The sequence below is a fragment of the Anguilla rostrata genome, unplaced genomic scaffold (genome assembly GCF_018555375.3).
Source record: "Anguilla rostrata isolate EN2019 unplaced genomic scaffold, ASM1855537v3 scaf0991, whole genome shotgun sequence".
In the NCBI taxonomy this organism is placed as follows: Eukaryota; Metazoa; Chordata; class Actinopteri; order Anguilliformes; family Anguillidae; genus Anguilla; species Anguilla rostrata.
Genome location: NW_026986345.1, coordinates 1 through 21,072, shown reverse-complemented (window position 1 = coordinate 21,072; position 21,072 = coordinate 1). Strand labels below are relative to the sequence as shown.

Here is a 21,072-nt window from a genome sequence, read left to right as displayed (position 1 = left end):
CCTGGTTTTAGTTGGCCTCAGAACGTCTTCTGTTTGTTTTTGAAAAGACATTTTCTTTTTCTCTGCTTCGGGTCGAAGTCGTTTTTTCTTCTTTTCTTTTCCCTGTTCCTTTATTTTCTTTATATACTCCTTCTTCCTCATTTACCCGTTTAGGGGTTTATTCATTTTTTGGGATACGTCCCTTAGGAGTATAGCACCCCCTTCTCATTTCGTCTCTCACGAGACTCAGTGGTTACTGGAGTGCCCCTTTGGTAACTTATAGATCCCCTGTTTGGTCGCGTCTGGTCTTCACACTTCCCCTCCCTCACACTTATGTAATTTCGGTGAGGCAAGATAGCCTATATTGTTTGTAGTACCGAAACTTGGCGTCATTTTGATATCAATACTTTTGAGTAACTTGGCATTTTTGTACGTTGAAAACGTGTTTTTTATGAGATATCATTTCTTTTTGCAAAGCGTTTTATTATGAGAGTGAGAAATGCGAAGTGACCCTGTAAGAAACGGTTGTGGATTATGGCTATCCTTGTGTGAATTTGTACAGTATGATGAGCGTGTACTGTTTAGCAGTTTCGGTTTGCTATATGTAAAACAGTGGCTGTGACAAAGGGTGCGGTGGCGTAAGCATAAACGCATCAGAAACGCAGGTGAAATATGGCCAGTGTATGTACTCACGGATTTGACGGCCATCCAACGAGCCTTGATTGAGAAAAGAATCAGCAAGCCCGTAGAATTAGAGCTGCGTAGGTCGCAACTTGTGTGCCCTGCTGTCCTGCTCCGTTGTCTGTTATTTCGTGGAGATGCACTTTTAGTGTTTGTAAGGTTTATAAGGCATTTTGATAGGCTTATCTGCAGGTGGGAATCCTCTTCGCTGTTTTGCTAAGCTAGAACCGGAAAACTTGATAGTGGAGAATAGGAGCAGACGCATATGTCCCAGCAGGCTTTGCATATGAGAAAATAACAACAGTGTGAGAGAAATTAGGCCGAAATGATGAAATTGCGTAATTGAAACAATATGTTTTTAGCAGAATGGGTATGTAGGTGAAGGTTGAGATGATCACAGACTATAGTGCGGAGTAAATAAAGTGACCATGAGCGAGCTTAGTTTCTTTATGGAACGGTATATATAACAGTCTGTATAGAACCTTAGTTGTTAAAGTGGAGGGTTAAGTAACGTGTGAAATGTATTGCACTGATGTGCTTTTCTCATGTTCAGTAGTAGTAGTTATAATTATGAGTGAGTCATGATTTTAAATATAATGTTTTAATGGGGAGTTACAAACAATTACTACATATGTACGTTCTGCATGTGGCTAGATAGAGAACAGGGGGAGGTAACATGAATGTAGAAACGTGGCGTTTGCTGATAAGGAGGTTTTGTACGGTAGCCAAGTGAAGAAATATAGTTAGTAGAAATGGCACAGTGGTGAACTGGTGTAACTTTTTAATAAAATGAATACATTTGCCGTCATGAAATGCATATGGCTGGCCGTGAGTGAGTTTTGGTAAAGAAAATATAAAAGCGTAAGACAACGTTAGTGTAAAAGAGGAAATTATCTGCCTGAGGGCGAGGCAGGATTCAATCCTTCAACCGGAGGTTTACCAGTCTGTGACTTTGTTAGTGCAGCACCATGCCATAGCTATGCAATGTGTGAAATATCATTAGCAAACCTGTCTGTGGTTTTAAAGAAGAACACAGGCCAGTAAGCACAGAAGAGCTCCCGTTGAATCCATATGGCTTTGCAATATTGTAGCCGGTTAATAACTGAACGTGCAGATGGTGCGTCATAATGCAGTGTATACGTTCGGTGAACGGCGGGTAGATATGGTGCAAAAGCAATAATTGAGAAGTAGTAGACAATTATTAGTGAGGGTAAAAGCAGGTTAAATAAATCTGTCCCTAGCTGGGCTTAAACCTAGGATCCCGTGGTCCCAAGACTGTAACCTTACCCACTAGGCCACAGGCAGATTAGCTGTTTAAACTGGAAATGTTTCAGAGTAAGAAGGTATGGGTATTTTGCGTGTGTATGCAAGTTTTTGATTGTGTCTGGAGGGTGAGGATTTGGCTGATGTCGGTAAAATGTCCAATGGGGAGACATGTTGTTAGTGGGATAGGCGGCAGGAAAAATAAGAATGAGAAGAAGAAGAAGAAGAAAGAGAAGAAGAAGAAGGAGAAAACGCAAAATCCCTTTAGTTTGGGGCTTTATTGTATGGACATGTGAAGTTGTTTATGAAATCTGTCTCTGTTGAAATGGGGTGAGAATGTACAGAATTTAATGTTTTTAAGGGCTGAGTGTCTGTGGCTGTTGTGGTTATTTCTGTGGGGAACTCTCAGTGCTGTATAGGTATGGGGCATACCTGCCATCCCAATCCCAATGGGCCAATTCGGCACTGGATGACGATATCGCGACAGTTTACTGTCTAATCTCGTAGGCTGACTGGGGATGTTTGTCTATACAGTCTCTGGTCTATGGGCAGGCTAGCCGTGCGGCTAGGCTAACCGGAGAAGGTCTAGTTTTCCCACTAGGAAAAAAATAAGGTTAGCTGACCTTCCAATTCATATATGTATGTGTTTGTGACAAGTGGTGCTTTGTTTCAATCTGTTTGTTCATAGGGTAAACGGACATGGAACAACGCAGGCACACATTATAAGAAAACAGCGAAAAAGCGTCTGTCATTGGCAACCTGTCCAACTTCCTCCTAACACTGGGTACTGGCTTCTGATTGGTGCGGGAGAACCGGGGTTCTAACTATAGACATGCATAAACTAGACTTGACGATACGGGTTTTGCTCGATGTCCGACTATGGGTAATGGCTGCTTCATACTTGTCATAATTTAAGTAGAATTCACGTTTTAGATAGTCAAAACTGAATTGCAGATATCTTTAATTGGAGTTACATAGAACTTAGTGGCGAAACTAGTCAAAATCTAATTAGAGATATCTTAAATTAGCGTTTTGACTAGTCATAAATTAATGATAAATATCTGTAATGTGAAACCGCACAGGTTATTAGATGTTAAAATGGCTTGCCATATTTTGGCTAGTAATATCTTAGATTCAGTTATCCAAAAAGTTAATTTAGATATTGTCAGGATTCTGCCTTTTTCTGTTTCTGTTTTTTCATTTTCTGGGCCACCAGATGGCGGTTTGTGTTTCAGTTTGCTCCCTCTAGTTACCCCTGTGTTAATTGTATTATTGTTTTCAATTGTTCTGTCATTGTTTTTCTTTGTGTCTCGTTATCCCTCCCTGCTCTGGTTTTATTTTGCTTTGAGTTCACCCTATCTGCCCGTTTCTTTCTGCCCGCGTTTCTGTCTGTGAGTTCTGCCCTGCCTGAGTTCTGGTTCCTCGTGTTTTTTTTTTTTTTTTTTGAAAATTCTGCTGTTTTTGTTTTTGAAAGTGCTCTGCGTGGCCTTGTTTTTGTTCCCTGTTTTCTGTTACCTGTATGAGAGTAAAGTCTTTGATTGGATTTGCCTTTTTGGAGTTCCTGGTGTTTTTCCCACTCTGTGTTTGGGTCCTGGTCCCCTTTACCTGACATCTTAAATCACTAGGAATGAAAGATCTTTAACTGAAATTATGACTAAGTCAGAACTAATGTGGAGATATCTCTAATTTGAGTTATGACTAGTCATAATTGAAATGGTGATACAGTATCTGGAATTCACGTTTTGGATAGTCAAAACTGAATTGTAGATATCTTTTAATTGGAGGTCCCATACAACTGAATGGCGAAAGTAACTTCAATCTTACTAGCAAAATGTAATTCGAGATCTTAAAAGTTTGAGTGAAAATGCAGTTAGATATCTTAAATTGGCTCTGACTAGTCATAAATCAGTTGCAGATACCTGTAATGTGAATCTGGTCAGGCTATTAAATGTTTGCGACACAACTCCTTAATTAGCACTAAACAGGCACAGAAAACAAACTAAGATTGGGTGAACTCGCGCCCTCTAGTGTGACGGTTGGATTCAGGTAGGGTTATTATTTCCCAAATATATATAAAAATAATTGGTACCCCTAAAGATTCTTATAAATAAATGCTAGTTACTACTGTGAGGGCAATAATGAAGAAGTTTAAAACTGCTGGAGGGCAGCATGGTGGTGTGTGTTTGCATATTCTCATCCCATGCCTGCATGGGTTTCCTCCCACAGTCCAAAGACATGCAGGTTAAGCTAATTGGAGACACTAAATTGCTTGAATGTATGAGTGTGTAAGTGCATGGTGTGTGCGCCCTGTGATGGACTGGTGACCTGTTCAGGGTTTTTTCCTGCCTCTTGCCCAATGCATGCTGGGAGAGGCTCCAGCCCTTCTCACAACCATGTCCAGGAATATGATGTAGGATGGATTTAAGGATGCATATACTGAAAAGAAAAATACGCTGGTGGATCTTTAATGTTATGGGGATACTTTGCTCACACTGGTCCTCGGGCCCTTAAGGAAAACAGCACTGTGAACTCTACCCAAGTACGAGGACAATTCAGCCCTAAACCTGACTACCTCTGCCAGCAGACTGAAACTAGTGGATCTTTCAGCAAGACAATGACCCCAAATTCACATTAAAATCCACAAATAAAAAGGTTAATGATGCAGAAGCATCATTGTGCAATGGCTACAACAGTCTAAAGACTGCTGAAACTCCCTGAAAACCTGTGACTCAATTGAACAGCACAGCCCACAAGCACAGATCAACAAAGACATCAGAATCTGGAAAGATTGTGGGTGGAGGAAGAGTCTAAGATCCCTCCCAATGTGTTCTCTGGTCTTATAACACGTTATGTAAAAAGACTCAGTGCCATTATCCCTGCAAGGGGAGGGTGCACACAGTACCAAATACAGGGGTGCCAATAATTGTGACACACAATTTTTGTAAAATTCTTGTATCATCTGAGAAATGTCGTTTTGGTAGTTTCCATTATATCATTAAATATATTCCATATGTTGGACAATGAAAATATACCTCAGCACTGGTAATCTTTAGCTATATTCAACAGTCTTAATAATTTTTATCGTTGGTGCAGAATATTTTGGAGGGAATTGTATTACTGTACAAGTTTATGGCTCAGTTAAATTCCAGATTTGTCCCTGTCTGTTCTATGAGATTTGATGTATGTGTGTGTCTGTGTGTATTATTATGTCTGTGCGTTATCATGTTCTTCTTGTGTGTATTTACAGGTCTGCCAATTTGGGTCAGAACCCACTTATGAATCTGATCTGGTGTGTTCAGGTGTCCTGAGACAGGGGGCGCTGTTTCTAAAATGAGTTCCTCAGAGGAGACCGAGACTGACAATGGAACCCACGGCCTTGCGAGAAAGAGGTGAAAATGCATGAATCAGAGAGTTAATGTGCTGTGAGTTAGAGCTGCAGTAAGAAGATGAGTTTAACTGGAAGCTCTGTCTCCATGTACTGTGAGTTAGAGCTGCAGTAAGAGGATGAGTTTAACTGGAAGCTCTGTCTCCATGTGCTGTGAGTTAGAGCTGCAGTAAGAGGATGAGTTTAACTGGAAGCTCTGTCTCCATGTGCTGTGAGTTAGAGCTGCAGTAAGAGGATGAGTTTAACTGGAAGCTCTCTCTCCATGTTTTGTTCACAGGCTCCAGGTAGATAGGGCTGGGTCACCTGTACCCAGCTGTCTGTCTATGAAGAGTGACCGTTCAATGGATCATCCAATCGACCTCAGAGGAGAGTTCACTGGTGATCAAAGGTAATGAAACACGTTCATATTGCATTAGACCTGCAGCAAGAGGATGAGTTTAACTGGAAGCTCTGTCTCCATGTGCTATGAGTTAGAGCTGCAATAAGAGGATGAGTTTCACTGGAAGCTCTGTCACCATGTTCTGTGAGTTAGAGCTGCAGTAAGAGGATGAGTTTAACTGGAAGCTCTATCTCCATGTGCTGTGTGTTAGACCTGTAGCAAGAGGATGAGTTTAACTGGAAGCTCTCTCCATGTTCTGTGAGTTAGAGCTGCAGTAAGAGGATGAGTTTAACTGGAAGCTCTGTCTCCTTGTGTTGTGAGTTAGAACTGCAGTAAGAGGATGAGTTTAACTGGAAGCTCTCTCTCCATGTTTTGTTCACAGGCTCCAGGTAGATAGGGCTGGGTCACCTGTACCCAGCTGTCTGTCTATGATGAGTGACCGTTCAATGGATCATCCAATCGACCTCAGAGGAGAGTTCACAGGTGATCAAAGGTAATGAAACACGTTCATATTGCATTAGACCTGCAGCAAGAGGATGAGTTTAACTGGAAGCTCTCTCTCCATGTTCTGTGAGTTAGAGCTGCAGTAAGAGGATGAGTTTTACTGGAAGCTCTGTCTCCATGTGCTGTGAGTTAGAGCTGTAGTAAGAGTATGAGTTTAACTGGAAGCTCTGTCTCCTTGTGCTGTGAGTTAGAGCTGCAGTAAAAGAGTTGTCTCATGATTTATTCACAGGATTCACTGCTCACTGGATTTATGTCGTTCAGATGAGTGGAGTTCAGAGATACTGTTCTCCACAAAACAGGTATGATCTATTCTTTTCCTATTTCAATATTTGAAGTTAATATGACTTTCAGACGATCAGATTGAATATCTAATCAGGTTTATTAATTAATTAATTAATGTTGTAGAGTGCTCTGGCCATCTTTGGCTCACAGATAGACCGGATTCCTTTTTAGGATCCATAAACGATGGCAGTGGATGACTCCAAACAGAATGTTTTGAAGTTCAAAGGCTTTATTTGTCACATGCATATACATACATATAGTGAAATGCTGGTGCGACAAACTCCTTGTAGACTGTGCAACATAACGCTTCAATAATAATTATATACAGAAATAATAAATAACTAACTAAATAAATAATAATAATAATAATAATAATAATAATAATATAAAATAATATAAGATATGAATACAGATTAAGAGAGAAGAATATAAAGAGCAGTTATTTAAAATATATGAGCAATACAAACAAGTAAAAAGATTTTACTTCCTAGTCATAGGAAGCAGTGCAACCTATGATATATAATTAAATAAGTACAATAAAGAAAAAAGAAAAATACAAAGTAAACCGTGGGACGGTAAGGAGATGCAGTGTACATAGAGGTAAAGCTGCTATGTGCTTGAGGTGAAAATTCTATTCCAGGACAGTTGTCCTGGCAGTGCAGTTAAAAGCACTGATGTCCTGAGGGAAGAAGCTCCTCCTAAGTCTCTCAGCGCTGGTCCTGTGGCTGCATAGGCTTTTGCCTGACCACAGCAGCTCAAACAGTTTGTTGTTTGGATGGAAAGAGTCCTTCCTAATCCTCTTTGCTCTGCTTAAGCACCTCCTGGGGTACAGGTCCTGCAGAGTGGGGAGTGTGGTCCCCATGGTACGCTCAGCTGACCGCACCACCCTCTGCAGGGCTCTCCGGTCCAGAGAGGAGCAGTTCCCGTACCAGACGGTGATGTTCCCCAGCAGGATTCTCTCAGTGGTTGCAGAGTAGAAGGTTTTCAGGATCTTCTTGGAGACTCTGAACTTCCTCAGCTGTCTGAGGTGATACAGGCGCTGCCTTGCCTTTCTCACCACAGTGTCGGTGTGCAGTGTCCATGTCAGGTCCTCTGTGATGTGTACACCGAAGGTATTTAAAATTGCTCACCCTCTCTACCAGTGACCCATTGATCTGTAGAGGGGTGTTGGTCCTTCGCTGTTTCTTCTTACAGATGTACACCACCATCTCATTGGTTTTGCTGACATTCAGGAAGAGACGGTTGTCCTGGCACCACAGTGACAAGTCTGCCACCTCCTGAGATAGGCCTTCTCGCTGTCCTTGGTGATCGGGCCTACCACCACTGTGTCGTCAGCAAACTTGACGATGGTGTTGGACTCAAACCTGGCTTCACAGTCATGTGTGTACAGGGAGTACAGCAGAGGGCTCAACACACACCCCTGCGGGGCTGAGGGTGAGGGGGTTTGAGGTGTGCTTACCCACTCTAACCACCTGGGGTCTGGCGGTCAGGAAATCCAGTATCCAGGCACAAACGGAGGTGTTTAGTCCCAGGTCAGTCAGTTTAGCAGCCAGTCTGGAGGGGACTATGGTATTGAAAGCTGAGCTGAAATCAATGAACGGCAATCTTACATAGCCCCCCCTCTGTTGTCGAGCTGAGAGAGAGTGGCATGCAGAACCTGACAGACCGCATCGTCCGTGGATCTGTTGGGGCGGTAAGCAAACTGCAGAGGGTCCAAGGTGCTGGGAAGAGAGGAGCAGATGTAGTCCTTGACTAGCCTCTCGAAGCACTTCATCACCACCGAGGCGATAGTCATTCAGGCAGCCTGGGGAAGCGTTCTTGGGTACAGGGACAATGGTGGACCTCTTGAAGCATGTGGGGACCACGGACTGGGCCAGGGAGAGGTTGATTATGGTGGTGAACACAGGAGCCAGGAGATCAGCACAGGTCTTGAGGACTTGTCCGGAGATTCCGTCTGGCCCTGCTGCTTTCCTGGTGTCCACCCGTTTCCAGGCTCTTCTCACATAGTGCTCTGACAGGACAAGTGAGCTTGCAGCTCTAGGGGGGGAACTCGTGTTATACATGCTAACTGTGCTAGTTGTACTCCGTCATGTCCCCAGACACCAGTCCCGCGTTATAGGCAGTGGTGCGTGCGTTCAGAGCAACGCGGATGGATCTGTCAGCCCACGGTTTCTGGTTAGGAAAACACTTAACTTTCACCGTTGTAATGAAGCCGGTCACCACTTCCGTAAACACGTTGACGTCATCAGAGGTGGACTGGAACCTGTCCCAGTCGACGTCGTCCAGTGTGTCCTGTAGAGTGGCCTCTGATTGGGCGGTCCAGCGCTTGACCTCTCACGACACCACCTCTTCCCGTACCCTCCGTTGTTTGTATTCTGTTATCAGGAAGATGGCGGCATGGTCTGATTTGCCAAATGATGGTAGAGAGGTAGCCTTGTAGCCCTCCTTGAACGGTGAATAGCAGTGATCAAGTATCTTGTCCTTTCGGGTAGGACATTTGACGTGTTGGTAAAAGTTTGGCATAAGGTTTGCCTTGTTGAAGTCCCCTGCCACGATGAGGGCAGCGTCTGGGTGCTTGGTCTGTAGTCCGCTTAGCACATCATGTAACACCGACAAAGCCTCGTCGTGTCCGCTTGTGGTGGAATGTAAACGGCCCTAGTGATCACTGCGGAAACTCCCGGGGCAGGTAGAATGGACACTCAGCAGTCAGTTTGTGTAGTTAGCATTAAAAAATGTATTGCACTAAGAAACTTAATTCAACTCAACAACTAAATTATTCCAAGGACATTGGTGATTCATCACAAGTAGTGTCCCTAAAAAACATAAATCAGGAGCAAAAGCTGCATTTCGAATATAGGCTTTAGACCTGCTGCTTGTTGTGTTCTAAAGTATCTTTTCCTGTTCTGGCCTTCCTACAAGAGAAAACAGGAGACATTGCAGGCATTTAGCAGTCAATCTTATTCAGAGCGACTTACACAACTTTTTACACAGCATTTACATTGCTTGCTTTTATACAGCTGGATATGAACTGAAGCAATGCAGGTTAAGTACCTTGCTCAAGGGTACAACCGCAGTGTCCTACCTGGGATTCAAACCTCTGACAAGACCAGCTCCTCACCCATTATACTACACTGCCACCCATAATAAAGCAAGGCTTTGTTTCCATGGCTCTGATACAGCACACCTCTTCATGTGTTTATTTCACACTGATACAGCACACCTCTTCATGTGTTTATTTCACACTGATACAGCACACCTCTTCATGTGTTTATTTCACACTGAGACAGCATACCCTCTTCATGTATTTATTTCACTCTGATACAGCACACCTCTTCATGTGTTTATTTTACACTCTGATACAGCACACCTCTAAATGTGTTTATTTCAGTCTCTCCTGCGCACTCTGATGAAGCTGAAGAAGACTGAAAAGTTGAAACTGTTTCAGAGCCATCTGAGTCAGGGTTGCCCAGAATGCTTTTATAGTAGAAGAACAGAAGATCCTTCTGTACTGGATATGTTTATGAAGATGAAGGAATTGTTCAAGAGTCATCAAATTGCTGATTACCCAGAATGCACTGAGAGAGAGCAGGAGGATCCTGAAGCCCTGTACATAGTTGAGAAGATGCTGGAGACCTGTGGCATTGAGGGGTCTCTGAAGATCACACTCCATATCCTGAGGAACATGAAGAAGAAGGATGTCACTGACCCACTGGAGAGAGATGAGCAGCACAGTAAGAATTTTCTCTCATTGCTACTGTGGCCATTAGAATGCTGAAATGAGTTTAGCCAACAAATATAACAGAGTACAAAATAACAGAGTACTGATTTATAGTATTCACACTTTGATAGTGTTTTACATCAACAGTCTTGCATATAAAAAACATCACACACAACATGTACAGGAAGGCATTTCAATTCAAATATAGCATCCAGCAGTAATAATGGGGGCAATAAAATGCACATGAGATTAAATGTTTCCAAAAGTCTTTAAAACCAGGAGCCTTGGGATCAAAAGCCTAAACCACTGTCCCATCAGACTGACTGCCCTGAGGTTTTATCCTGGATTAAAGAGCACCGATCATAATAATTATAAGATAATTAAATTACTGCATGACCCATGAAGACCATATTTACCACAAAGACACATCGTACTATGAACAATTCAGAAATTGAATGTTGAATGTGTACAACAGTTTGTGAGGTATGGGCAACACTTTACTTGAAGGTGCAGTTATAGCATATAGGGCATATCTTCATGATACATAACAAATAAACCTTGCCTGTTAATTTCACAATGTGTCCTCATGATACAGAATTATTTCATATTAACAGAAGAGATGTAACAGGGCTGGCCTTGTTTCGCATGTGTAATCAAAAATATTGTTAACTGTTCCATGTTTCCTACATTGGCGTTAATCAGTAATAACCTCTTGTTACCAAATTAGTTACAATTTAACTACATAGGTATAGCTACAACTTAATGTGCAACACTTTCAGAGCTGTGTAAAACATTTTGAAAACTTTCTGCATGAGTATTTTTTGTCTATTTCTGTTATTTTAAACATTGGTTCCCCTATTTCCTCTCCTCAGATGAATTCAAAGAAAATGCCCAGCAGGCACTGCAAACTCATCTGAAGAAGAGGTTTGAATGTATATTTGAAGGTTTAGCAAAGCAGGGCCACCTGACCCTCCTCAATGAGATCTATACAGAGCTCTACATCACAGAGGGGGGAAGTAGGGGGGTCAATGATGAACATGAGATCAGACAGATTGAGATAGCATCGAAGAGACAAACCACACATGAGACTGCAATCATCTGCAATGACATCTTTAAGCCTTCACCTGGACAAGAGAAACCAATCAGAACTGTGCTTACAAAGGGCATTGCTGGCATTGGGAAAACAGTCTCTGTGCAGAAGTTCATTCTGGACTGGGCAGATGGAAAAGCCAATCAGGACATTGATTTCATCTTCACTCTTCCTTTCCGAGATCTGAATCTGAAAAAGGAGAGAGAATTTAGTCTCATGGAACTTCTGCAGCAATACTTTCCACAACTGAAAGAGATCAAAAGTTTTGAAGATGATGAAGTCAAAGTTGTGTTCATCTTTGATGGTCTGGATGAGTGTCGACTTCCTCTAAATTTCCAAAGCAATGAGATTTGCTGTGATATAACAGAGTCATCATCAGTGGATGTGCTGCTGACCAACCTCATTAAGGGGAATCTGCTTCCCTCTGCCCTCCTCTGGATCACCTCCCGACCAGCAGCAGCCAATCAGATCCCTCCTGAGTGCGTCCACCAGGTGACAGAGGTACGAGGATTCAATGACCCACAGAAGGAGGAGTACTTCAGGAAGAGAATCAGAGATCAGAACAAGGCCAGCAAAATTATCTCACACATAAAGTCATCCAGGAGTCTCTACATCATGTGTCACATACCAGTCTTCTGCTGGATTTCTGCTACTGTTCTGGAGACAATGTTGGATAAAGTGAGTGGAGACCTGCCCAAAACTCTGACTGAAATGTACACACACTTCCTGCTCATTCAGACTAATGTGAAGAATGAGAAGTATCATGGCACCAATGAGACAACCCCAAAGAAAATGTCAGCATCAAATACAGAAATCATCCTGAAACTGGGGCAGCTGGCTTTACTACAGCTGGAAAGGGGCAATCTGATATTCTATGAAGAGGACCTGAGAGAGATGGGCATTGATGTCAGTGAAGCTTCAGTGTACTCTGGGGTGTGCACAGAGATCTTTAAAGAGGAGTGTGGGTTGGGTGAAGAGAAGGTCTACTGCTTTGTGCATCTGAGCATTCAGGAGTATCTGGCTGCCTTGTTTGTGTTTCATTCATGTGTGAATGAGAACAGAAATGTACTCAGAGCAGAAGAATCAAAACCTCGCAGTGACGGAGTGCAACTGTCTGAGTTACACAGGAGTGCAGTGGATCAGGCCTTGCAGAGTAAGAATGGACACCTGGACCTTTTCCTCAGATTCCTTCTAGGCCTCTCTCTGGACTCCATTCAGACTATATTAGGAATACTGACAAAGACAGGAAGCAGATCAGAGAGCATTAAGGGAACAGTCCAGTACATTAGGACAAAGATCGAATATGAATCTTCAGCAGAAAGGATCATCAATCTGTTCCACTGTCTCAATGAACTGAATGACAACTCTCTAGTGGAGGAAATCAAGAATTTCCAGAGATCAGGAAAACTCTCTAATGAAAAGCTGGAACCACACCAATGTTCAGCCCTGGCCTTTGTGTTACTGATGTCAGAGGAGATCCTAGATGAGTTTGACTTAATGAACTACAACGCATCAGCAGCAGGTTATCAGAGACTGCTACCAGTACTCAGGAACTGCAGGAAGGCCATGTGAGTATTATGTAATTATTAAAGTAGGTGATGACAGCATGTTTTTATAAACACTTCATAGTTAAAGTGACAATAGAATACAATAATATTGTCAGGCAAGTGAGAATTATGATTTTTTAACAGGGTCAAGCTATTTTAACAGATTGTGCCCTCATTTAATGAATACAGAAGTACCATCAATGTAAAAATGTATCCAACATGTAAAATGTATTTTATTAGATTTAATTTACATAATATCATTAAAGATACCAGTTATTAAATACATCATGAATTCCTTTTTAGGCAAACCAATGTGATGGATCAATAATGGTCCAAACATACAACTCAAATGTAGAGAGGGTATAGTATGTTACAGTATTAATATGAACATATTCCCCATCAAATAAAAAAATACAAGCTACACTTCCTTTACACAAAATTAGACAGACATGAAAAATAAATAATATAATTGTGAAACAAATGAATGAAAGGGACTGCAGAACCACAGCTTGTCTGTCCCGCTGTGACCCAGGATGGTAAAATAAGCAGCTAAAGAATCAAGACCAGAGATCCAAGACTGTGATCAAAAAAGACCAAGGCAGAGCTCAGAAGCAAGGCAAATGGCACAAGATCAAAGGCTCACTTTTGCTTTATAGGCCAACACTTTATTTCAATTTTATTTTATTTGTATAGCGCTTTTAACAAAGGAGCTTTGTCACAAAGCAGCTTTACAGAGAACCGGCCCTAAAGAGTAAGCCTAGGGCAACAGTGGCAAGGAAAAACTCCCTGACTGATAACAGGAAGAAACCTTGAGCAGAACCGGACTCAGAGGGGGAACCCGTCTGCCGCGGGCAGGCACCGGTTTGTTATGGAAAATCAACAGTGGCAGGAGGCGGGGGTGCCCAGCTGGTCTAGCTGGTCTAGGGCTGGAGCTCCTGGCCGGGGGTGTGCTCAGCAAACTTGGGCTAGAGCTCCGGGCAGGTGCCCAGAGCCGAGGATGACGAGAAAAAAAACATTGTTAGGGGGTTCAAATGGTAGAATAGACACAGAGGTGCCCACGTGCGATAAGGAAAACCCCGTCAGAATAAGGCTATGGCAGCATAGCTACGGGAAACAGAGGCAGGGGCCAACGCAGCCATGAGGGCAGGCTTGAGACAGTCATCACCAGACCATGACCGGTTCAGCTTAACACAGCACTACCAATGATGATCCAGTGACAGCACTAACTGCTCAGTCTACCAGAGACTCTATAACTATGCCCACCACCCACTCCTGCCCCTCAAATATAAGAGAGACTAAAAATATATGTTTTGAGCCTAGCTTTAAATAAGGTGATAGTGTCTGTGCCCCGACCATGGGCGGGCAACTTGTTCTACAGGAGGGGAGCATGATAGGAGAAGGCTCTACCACCTATGGTACTTTTAGATATTCTAGGAATAACAAGGCGGCCTGCACCCTGCGAACAGAGCGTTTGTGAGGGAATATAAGGAAGAAGTAAATCATTTAAGTACAAAGGGGCAAGCCCATGTAAGGCTTTAAAGGTAAGAAGTAGTATCTTATAGTCTTTTTTGGAATTTAACTGGAACCAGTGAAGCGATGCTAACACTGGGCTGATGGGGCTCGAATCTCCTTGTTCTAGTGAGATACGAGCTGCTGCCCCTTTGAATTAGGGAGCCCTTCGAGAGGAATTTGAAAATCCCTACAAAAGAGCAGCAGTAATCAATCTTGAAGTAACAAAAAAACATGAACTAGCTTTCTGCATTTAGGGAAAGACAGTATTTTCGAATTGAGTGTTTTCCCAAATGATAAAAAGCAACCCTGAACCCAAAAGAGGCCTGTCCAAGGAGGCCTACACGATTTTCCAAGTCTATCCAGAAGGATGAGGTGATCAACTGTGTCAAATACCGCACTTAAGTCTAAAAGCACAGGTACAGAGATGCAGCCATGGTCGCAAGCGAGGTGTAGGTCATTGAGTACTTTGACCAGGGCTGTTTCAGTGCTGTGAGAGGGTCTAAAACCAGATTGAAAAACTTCCAATATATGATTGGAGTGCAAAAATGAACCAAGTTGTTTTGAAATGGCCCTTTCTAGTATTTTAGAAAGAAAGGGAGGTTCGAGATAAGCCTGTAGTTAGACAGGTCATTCACATCCAAGTTTGGCTTCTTAAGAAGGGGTTTGATGGCTGCAAGTTTAAGAGTCTGTGGTATGTGTCCAGATGCTAAAGACACATTGACAATATGTAACATTGGTGTTCCAATCACTGGTAATAGCTCCTTGAAAAGCTTTGTAGGGATAGGGTCTAGAAGACAAGTAGAAGATTTTGAGGAATTTACTATGGCATAAACTCCATGAGATCTATTGGAGAAAAAGAGTTCAGATAGGCCGCCCGTCTTTCTGAAGATTCTTCTGAAGATTCTGCATCCATGCGTTGAGCGGATGGAAGGGCAGACCCTATATGAGGGGTGGTAGGAGAACTTTGAATCTTGCCCCTGATTTTTATAATTTTGTCATCAAAGAAATTCATGAAGTCATTGCTACTAAATGATATTGAGGCACATGGATCAACTTGATTCTTGGTCAGCCTGGCAACAGTGTTAAACAGGTGCCTAGGATTGTTTCTATTTTCATCTATTAAAGTAGAAAAGTATGAGGAACATGCTGTGGAGAGGGCATGTTTATAAGTTAGTAGACTGTCTTTCCAGTCCTGGAGGAATACCTGCAATTTAGTAGAACGCCATTTGCGCTCAAGTTGGCATGAAGCTTGTTTGAGAGCAGGAGTATGGTCATTGTACCAGGGTGCTAATTTCTTATAGCGGACTTTCCTCTTCTTAAGAGGTGCGATAGTATCCAGGGTTCTGGAAAGTACGTAATTTATGTTGTCTGTCAGCTGATCAATTGAGCTAATGCTTGCATTTTTGTATGTGTTTGGGTGGGAGCCAAGAAAATCCCCACAGTGCACAAATGAGCCTGGGAGCTCATTAATAAAAGCATTTGCAGTACTGAAGCTTACAGATAAGGTAGAATGAAGGATCTGGTGACATATGACAGACTTGTGAAAGTTGGAAAGTAATTAAATAATGGTCTGATAGCACAGGGTTTTTAGGCATAACTGCTATATTTGCTATTTCTGTATCATAAGTTAAGACCAGATCAAGAGTATGGTTATGAGAATGTGTGGACTGATGTATATGTTGATCGAAGCCAATAGATTCAGTGATAGACAAGAGTGCTGATCTGAGAGGATCACTTTCACTATCCATGTGAATATTGAAGTCCCCTACAATTACTACTTTATCTGAATTAACAACCAGGCTGGAAAGGAAATCAGCAAACTCAAGTAAAAAGCCACTGTATGGCCCTGGTGGCCTGTATACAATTGCAAGGATAAAACGGACTGCTTTTTTGTCTGGATGTGCAAAACTGAGAACAAGCACTTCAAAAAAGTTACATTTGAAGCCGGATTTCAAAGTAGCAAAAAAATTAAAATGATATACAGCAGCAACACCACCGCCACGACCCGTCAGACGGGGAACGTGAGTATAGCTGTAGCCAGGAGGGGTGGATTCATTTAAGGCAATATACAGTTTTAAGCCAAGTTTCAGTTACACATAAGATTTCAACTTGGTGATCAGTAATTAATTCATTTACAAGAGTTGCCTTAGGGGCTAGTGATCTGATATTAATTAATCCAATTTTTAGCTGAGTTTGGTCAGCCGCATTATTAGTAGAATAACAAGGTCTGATTTTTTGCAGATTAGCCATACAAACACCCCTATGGTCTTTATTGAACTAACATTTGTCCTTAACTTTGACTTGGACAAGTAAACACAAGTGTTACACTTATTCTTATCTAACTCAGTTTGGTAAAGTAGTTCGAACTGTGTTTGTGTAGAAAAAAGAATCCCTCCTTTTAAATGTCATTCAGTTAAGGACAAATGTTGATTGAATCAAATACATGTTTTTTTATCCCTAGTCCATGCATAGATAATTTGTGAGTGGGAGATGACCAGAGAGAGCCTGCTCAGTCTGTACCCCTCTTATATTGTTCAAGAAGATGAGATATTTTTTCAACATTATGATTAATGTAATGCTGGGTTTGGTTTGGGAGAGGCAAGTGTGGTTATGAATGAAATGTTTGTGTTACTGTATTGTGAGATTAGGTCAGGCAGTAAATGCACCATGTTACAAGGCCAGTAGTGCCACCCTGGTCTCTGCTTTATTCTGGTGTAGGCTGACCCAGAATCCAATAGTGCCTATAGACAGAGTGAAAATAGGAAGGTAGAGGAATTGTAGGATATAATGGGTGTCAGGGTGAGGTCTTCTCAGGGGACTGTTAAAGTGCCTGTTTTTGAGGTAATTCTGTGGCTTATCTCAGGCTAAAGTCTGACCTGTCCAAGTTTCTGAAGTTGGAAACTTCCTAAAGCCTGGAAAAGGCTAAATGGTTTCTCCTTGGACAGCACCATCAAATGTATCACTATTCCAGCAAAATGAACTCAAAGGCATCCTTAACAGTTCCTGCATAGCTTTGCAGGGTTTCCCCCAGAAACGTTGTTAGGCCCGGTGGCAAGTATCTTTTGACGGGGCCGGCAGCCAAGTGTCTTTTTTGACGGGGGCCCGGTGCAGGCCAGCGACAGACTGATGGCAGCATTAAGGTTGGGCCCTATAGTTTCTGTGATAACAGAATTACAGACGGAATCGCGGAATTGAGAATTTGAAAAAGCTATAACACAGATTCCATAGGGCCCTACATTAAGTCAGTGCTAAAAGCTGACTGAAGATTTGAAAATATAACTACATAATGTGAATGTTGTTATAAATAAGTCATTTATTCAACACATATTTTAAAAAATCAACAACAATTTACAGCATAGCATAGTCTTACAAAGAATCTGACAACAATGTACAGACTTGGAATGCTGTGTTTTCAACAACAACAAAAGAAATAAAATTAAATTTAAATGAATAATATCAAAGTTTTTGCACTCTACAAAAAACTTGAAAAATGTCCTGATTGGCTACTGATTCTTACAGCCTTAGAATGCTGGGCACATTTCAACAACAACAAAAGAAATTAAAATAAATAATATCAAAGTTTTTGCACTCCACAAAAAACTTGTATTCAAGTCCTGATTGGCTACTGAATCTTACAACAAGCCTTGGAATGCTGGGCACATTTAAATAGGGATGGGAATCGCGAACCGGTTCCAAGTTGTCCTATTCATTGGAATCGTATGGCTCCGAGCTTATCAATTCCGTTTATCGAAGCCAGCATGTTTTTACGACAGCTGCGCATTGCAAAACAATGACGTAACGCCTTGGGGGAGGCACGCATGCTGGCGGCCTCTCTCAGGTGTTTGTTTTGGACGGCAGCTGTCACAACAAATTTGATCCGGGCTGCCAGCCTTGATACTATTGCGATAAAGATTCTAAGACGACTCAGCAATTTCTCTGGATTAACGGGTTATTTTCTAGCCTGAAATGCGATCGTATTACGAAATGGCTACACATGTCATGTAACGTGCAAGTAGTTGGCTATCTCCCTGGATACGAAGTAAATGTTTTTACCAATAAATAATAATAATAAATGCAATTTTATCCATGGAAATAGCTATACAAAAAGGCAAAATAAATGTTGTGTTTGCGATTGCCGTCGTAGATGTCAGAAGGAAATGTCACTGACAAAAAAAAAAGTTTGCTCTCTTTGTAGTGGTTTGGGCTGGAAATGAGCTGTAAGAGCGGGATATGCACAACACTGCCTACTTTACATTACATTACAGGCATTTGGCAGACGCTCTTATCCAGAGCGACGTACAACAAAGTGTATAACCATAACCAGGAACAAGTATGACGAAACCCCTAGAGAGAAGTACCGGTCCAAGTGCAGGGAACAACCGCATAGTTCATCTTGGACCCTGAAGGTTAAACTGATTAACACTAAACAACGAGAACGGCAACAACGCAGTCTATGGAAAAAATACAAGCAGTAGTTAAGACAGTTAATGCACCTAAGTCACCTACGAAACAGCTGCCTAGTTACAACCCTAAGCTTACAGTCATTTACAGGGGGGAAGGGAGGGATGGGGAGAGGTGCAGCCTGAAGAGGTGAGTCCACAGGGAGGTCATTCCACCATCGTGGGGCCAGAACAGACAGGAGACGTGTTCTGGAAGTGCAGGTGCGAAGAGGGGGAGGTGCTAGGCGTCCTGAGGTAGCAGAACGGAGGGATCTGGCTGGCATGTAGGGTTTGAATATCTTGTGGAGGTATGCTGAGGCTGATCCCTTGACTGCCTGGTATGCTAGGACCAATGTTTTAAATTTGATGCGAGCTATAACAGGCAGCCAGTGGAAAGTAGTGAGCAGGGGATTTTTATTGGCTACTAAATCTTACAACAATGTATAGCCTTGGAATGCTGGGCACATTTCAACAAAAAAAATATCTATGTATCTGCGTTACTGACTGTTTGGCTAGCTAGCTAAGTTAGCTAAATGACCACGTTGTCGTGCACATCAATGTCACCAAGCTAACGTTATTAATAAACAAGTTAAGTCATTATTTAGATGGCGATTAATACATCATGTAATGTTACAATGTATCAAACGTTACATTCATGCTACTAGTTTAACGTTACCTACACACTGCTTAAGTTAATATAAAAAGAATGTACTTACCGACAAGATGAAGTGATAACACAGTTTGTAACGAGGTTAGTTAGCCTACTAAAGAAATGGTGCCTTGCTAGGTACCGTTAGCTTGTGATAGTTGGAAGCATCAAGTGTTGAACGTCACTCTATGCACACTGAGGGTAAAGTACAGACCTGTTTTCCTATAGTGCGTTCACGTTTTAACCAACAGATGTCGCTGGTGAGCTTTCCAACCAAGTCGCCCCACTGTAACTTTAGTTTAAAAAACATCTTAAAAATACGTTAAAAAAAAAATAATAATAATCCCCGATGCTTAGGCCGGGCTTGCAATACACTGGTGGAAACCCTGCTTTGGTTTCACTACCTGGTTATATGTAACACCAGCAGAACAGACAGACTGCACTACATGGTTATATATAACCTTAGCAAAACAGACAGACTGCACTACCTGGTTACATGTGAACAGATCACTTTTTTGCATTCTTGTTTCTAAAGTGAATCTGGCTTTTGCTGTGTATTGGCTTGCAATGCTGTGGGAAGTTTCTCACAGTTACCAGCAAAAGTAAAGAAGCAGAGCCTAACTCACTATCCACCCTGAAAGTTGTGTGCTATTTCTTGCCTCTTTACTTTTGGTTGTATCTGTGCCAAATGTCAGAAGAAATGGGGCCATTTGAGTAAGAATTTCATCTGTAGAACTGTCAGAGTTCTGTCCAACAAGACGTCTAATTCTCAGGCCCAAAGTGCTGCAGTTGGAGAGTGTAGCAAAGTCATTTTCCTCAGAGCATCACAAACTTAAAATCCTCAATATCACTCTTCATCACTCAATGCGATTACTGTTACATTGCACATATCAGATTTTACAGTATATTGCGCTATTTAATCATACAATAATATATAAACTCTTCTTTGCAGACTGAACAGGTGTGACCTCACAGAGAAGTCCTGTGAAATTGTGGCCTCTGCTCTTCAGTCATCAAACTCACCCCTGAGAGATCTGGACCTCAGCAACAATAACCTGGGAGATTCAGGAGTGAAGCTGCTCTGTGCTGGACTGATGAGTCCAAACTGTAAACTACAGAGACTGGACCTCAGCCACAATAACCTGGGAGATTCAGGAGTGAAGCTGCTCTGTGCTGCACTGATGAGTCCAGACTGTAAACTACAGAGACTGGACCTCAGCCACAATAACCTGGGAGATTCAGGAGTGAAGCTGCTCTGTGCTGGACTGATGAGTCCAGACTGTAAACTACAGAGACTGGGGTGAGTAGTGCTGTGGCTTTACTTGGCTTTACTTATCTTGCTAGGCAGAGGGTAGAGGTTGCACAGGGTCATTATATAGCAGAAACACAAGGAGACTCCTCACTGCTATATAGAGCACAGTGTCATTATATAGCTGGAACACAAGGAGACTCCTCACTGCTATATAGAGCACAGGGTCATTATATAGCAGGAACACAAGGAGAGTCCTCACTGCTATATAGAGCACTGGGTCATTATATAGCAGGAACACAAGGAGAGTCCTCACTGCTATATAGAGCACTGGGTCATTATATAGCAGAAACACAAGGAGACTCCTCACTGCTATATAGAGCACAGGGTCATTA

At 42.2% G+C, this 21,072-nt stretch overlaps 1 protein-coding gene across 3 annotated transcripts in view; it reads left to right on the top strand.

Moving 5' to 3' along the window:
- LOC135246947 (protein NLRC3-like) overlaps nt 1-20,737 on the top strand; it is a 32,752-nt gene extending 12,015 nt beyond the window's left edge. Inside the window, exons 2-9 of one of the 3 annotated variants that reach the window (XM_064320223.1) lie at nt 5,171-5,312; nt 5,586-5,696; nt 6,070-6,180; nt 6,421-6,490; nt 7,369-7,500; nt 9,862-10,204; nt 11,064-12,849; nt 20,381-20,737. In XM_064320223.1, the coding sequence (XP_064176293.1) occupies nt 5,254-5,312; nt 5,586-5,696; nt 6,070-6,180; nt 6,421-6,490; nt 7,369-7,500; nt 9,862-10,204; nt 11,064-12,849; nt 20,381-20,732 (2,964 nt within the window). In that variant the 5' untranslated portion in view covers nt 5,171-5,253 and the 3' untranslated portion in view covers nt 20,733-20,737. The remainder of the gene's footprint in view (nt 1-5,170; nt 5,313-5,585; nt 5,697-6,069; nt 6,181-6,420; nt 6,491-7,368; nt 7,501-9,861; nt 10,205-11,063; nt 12,850-20,380) is intronic. The other 2 variants (XM_064320224.1, XM_064320225.1) reach the window with 2 other exon arrangements.
- The last annotated feature ends 335 nt before the right edge of the window (nt 20,738-21,072 follow it).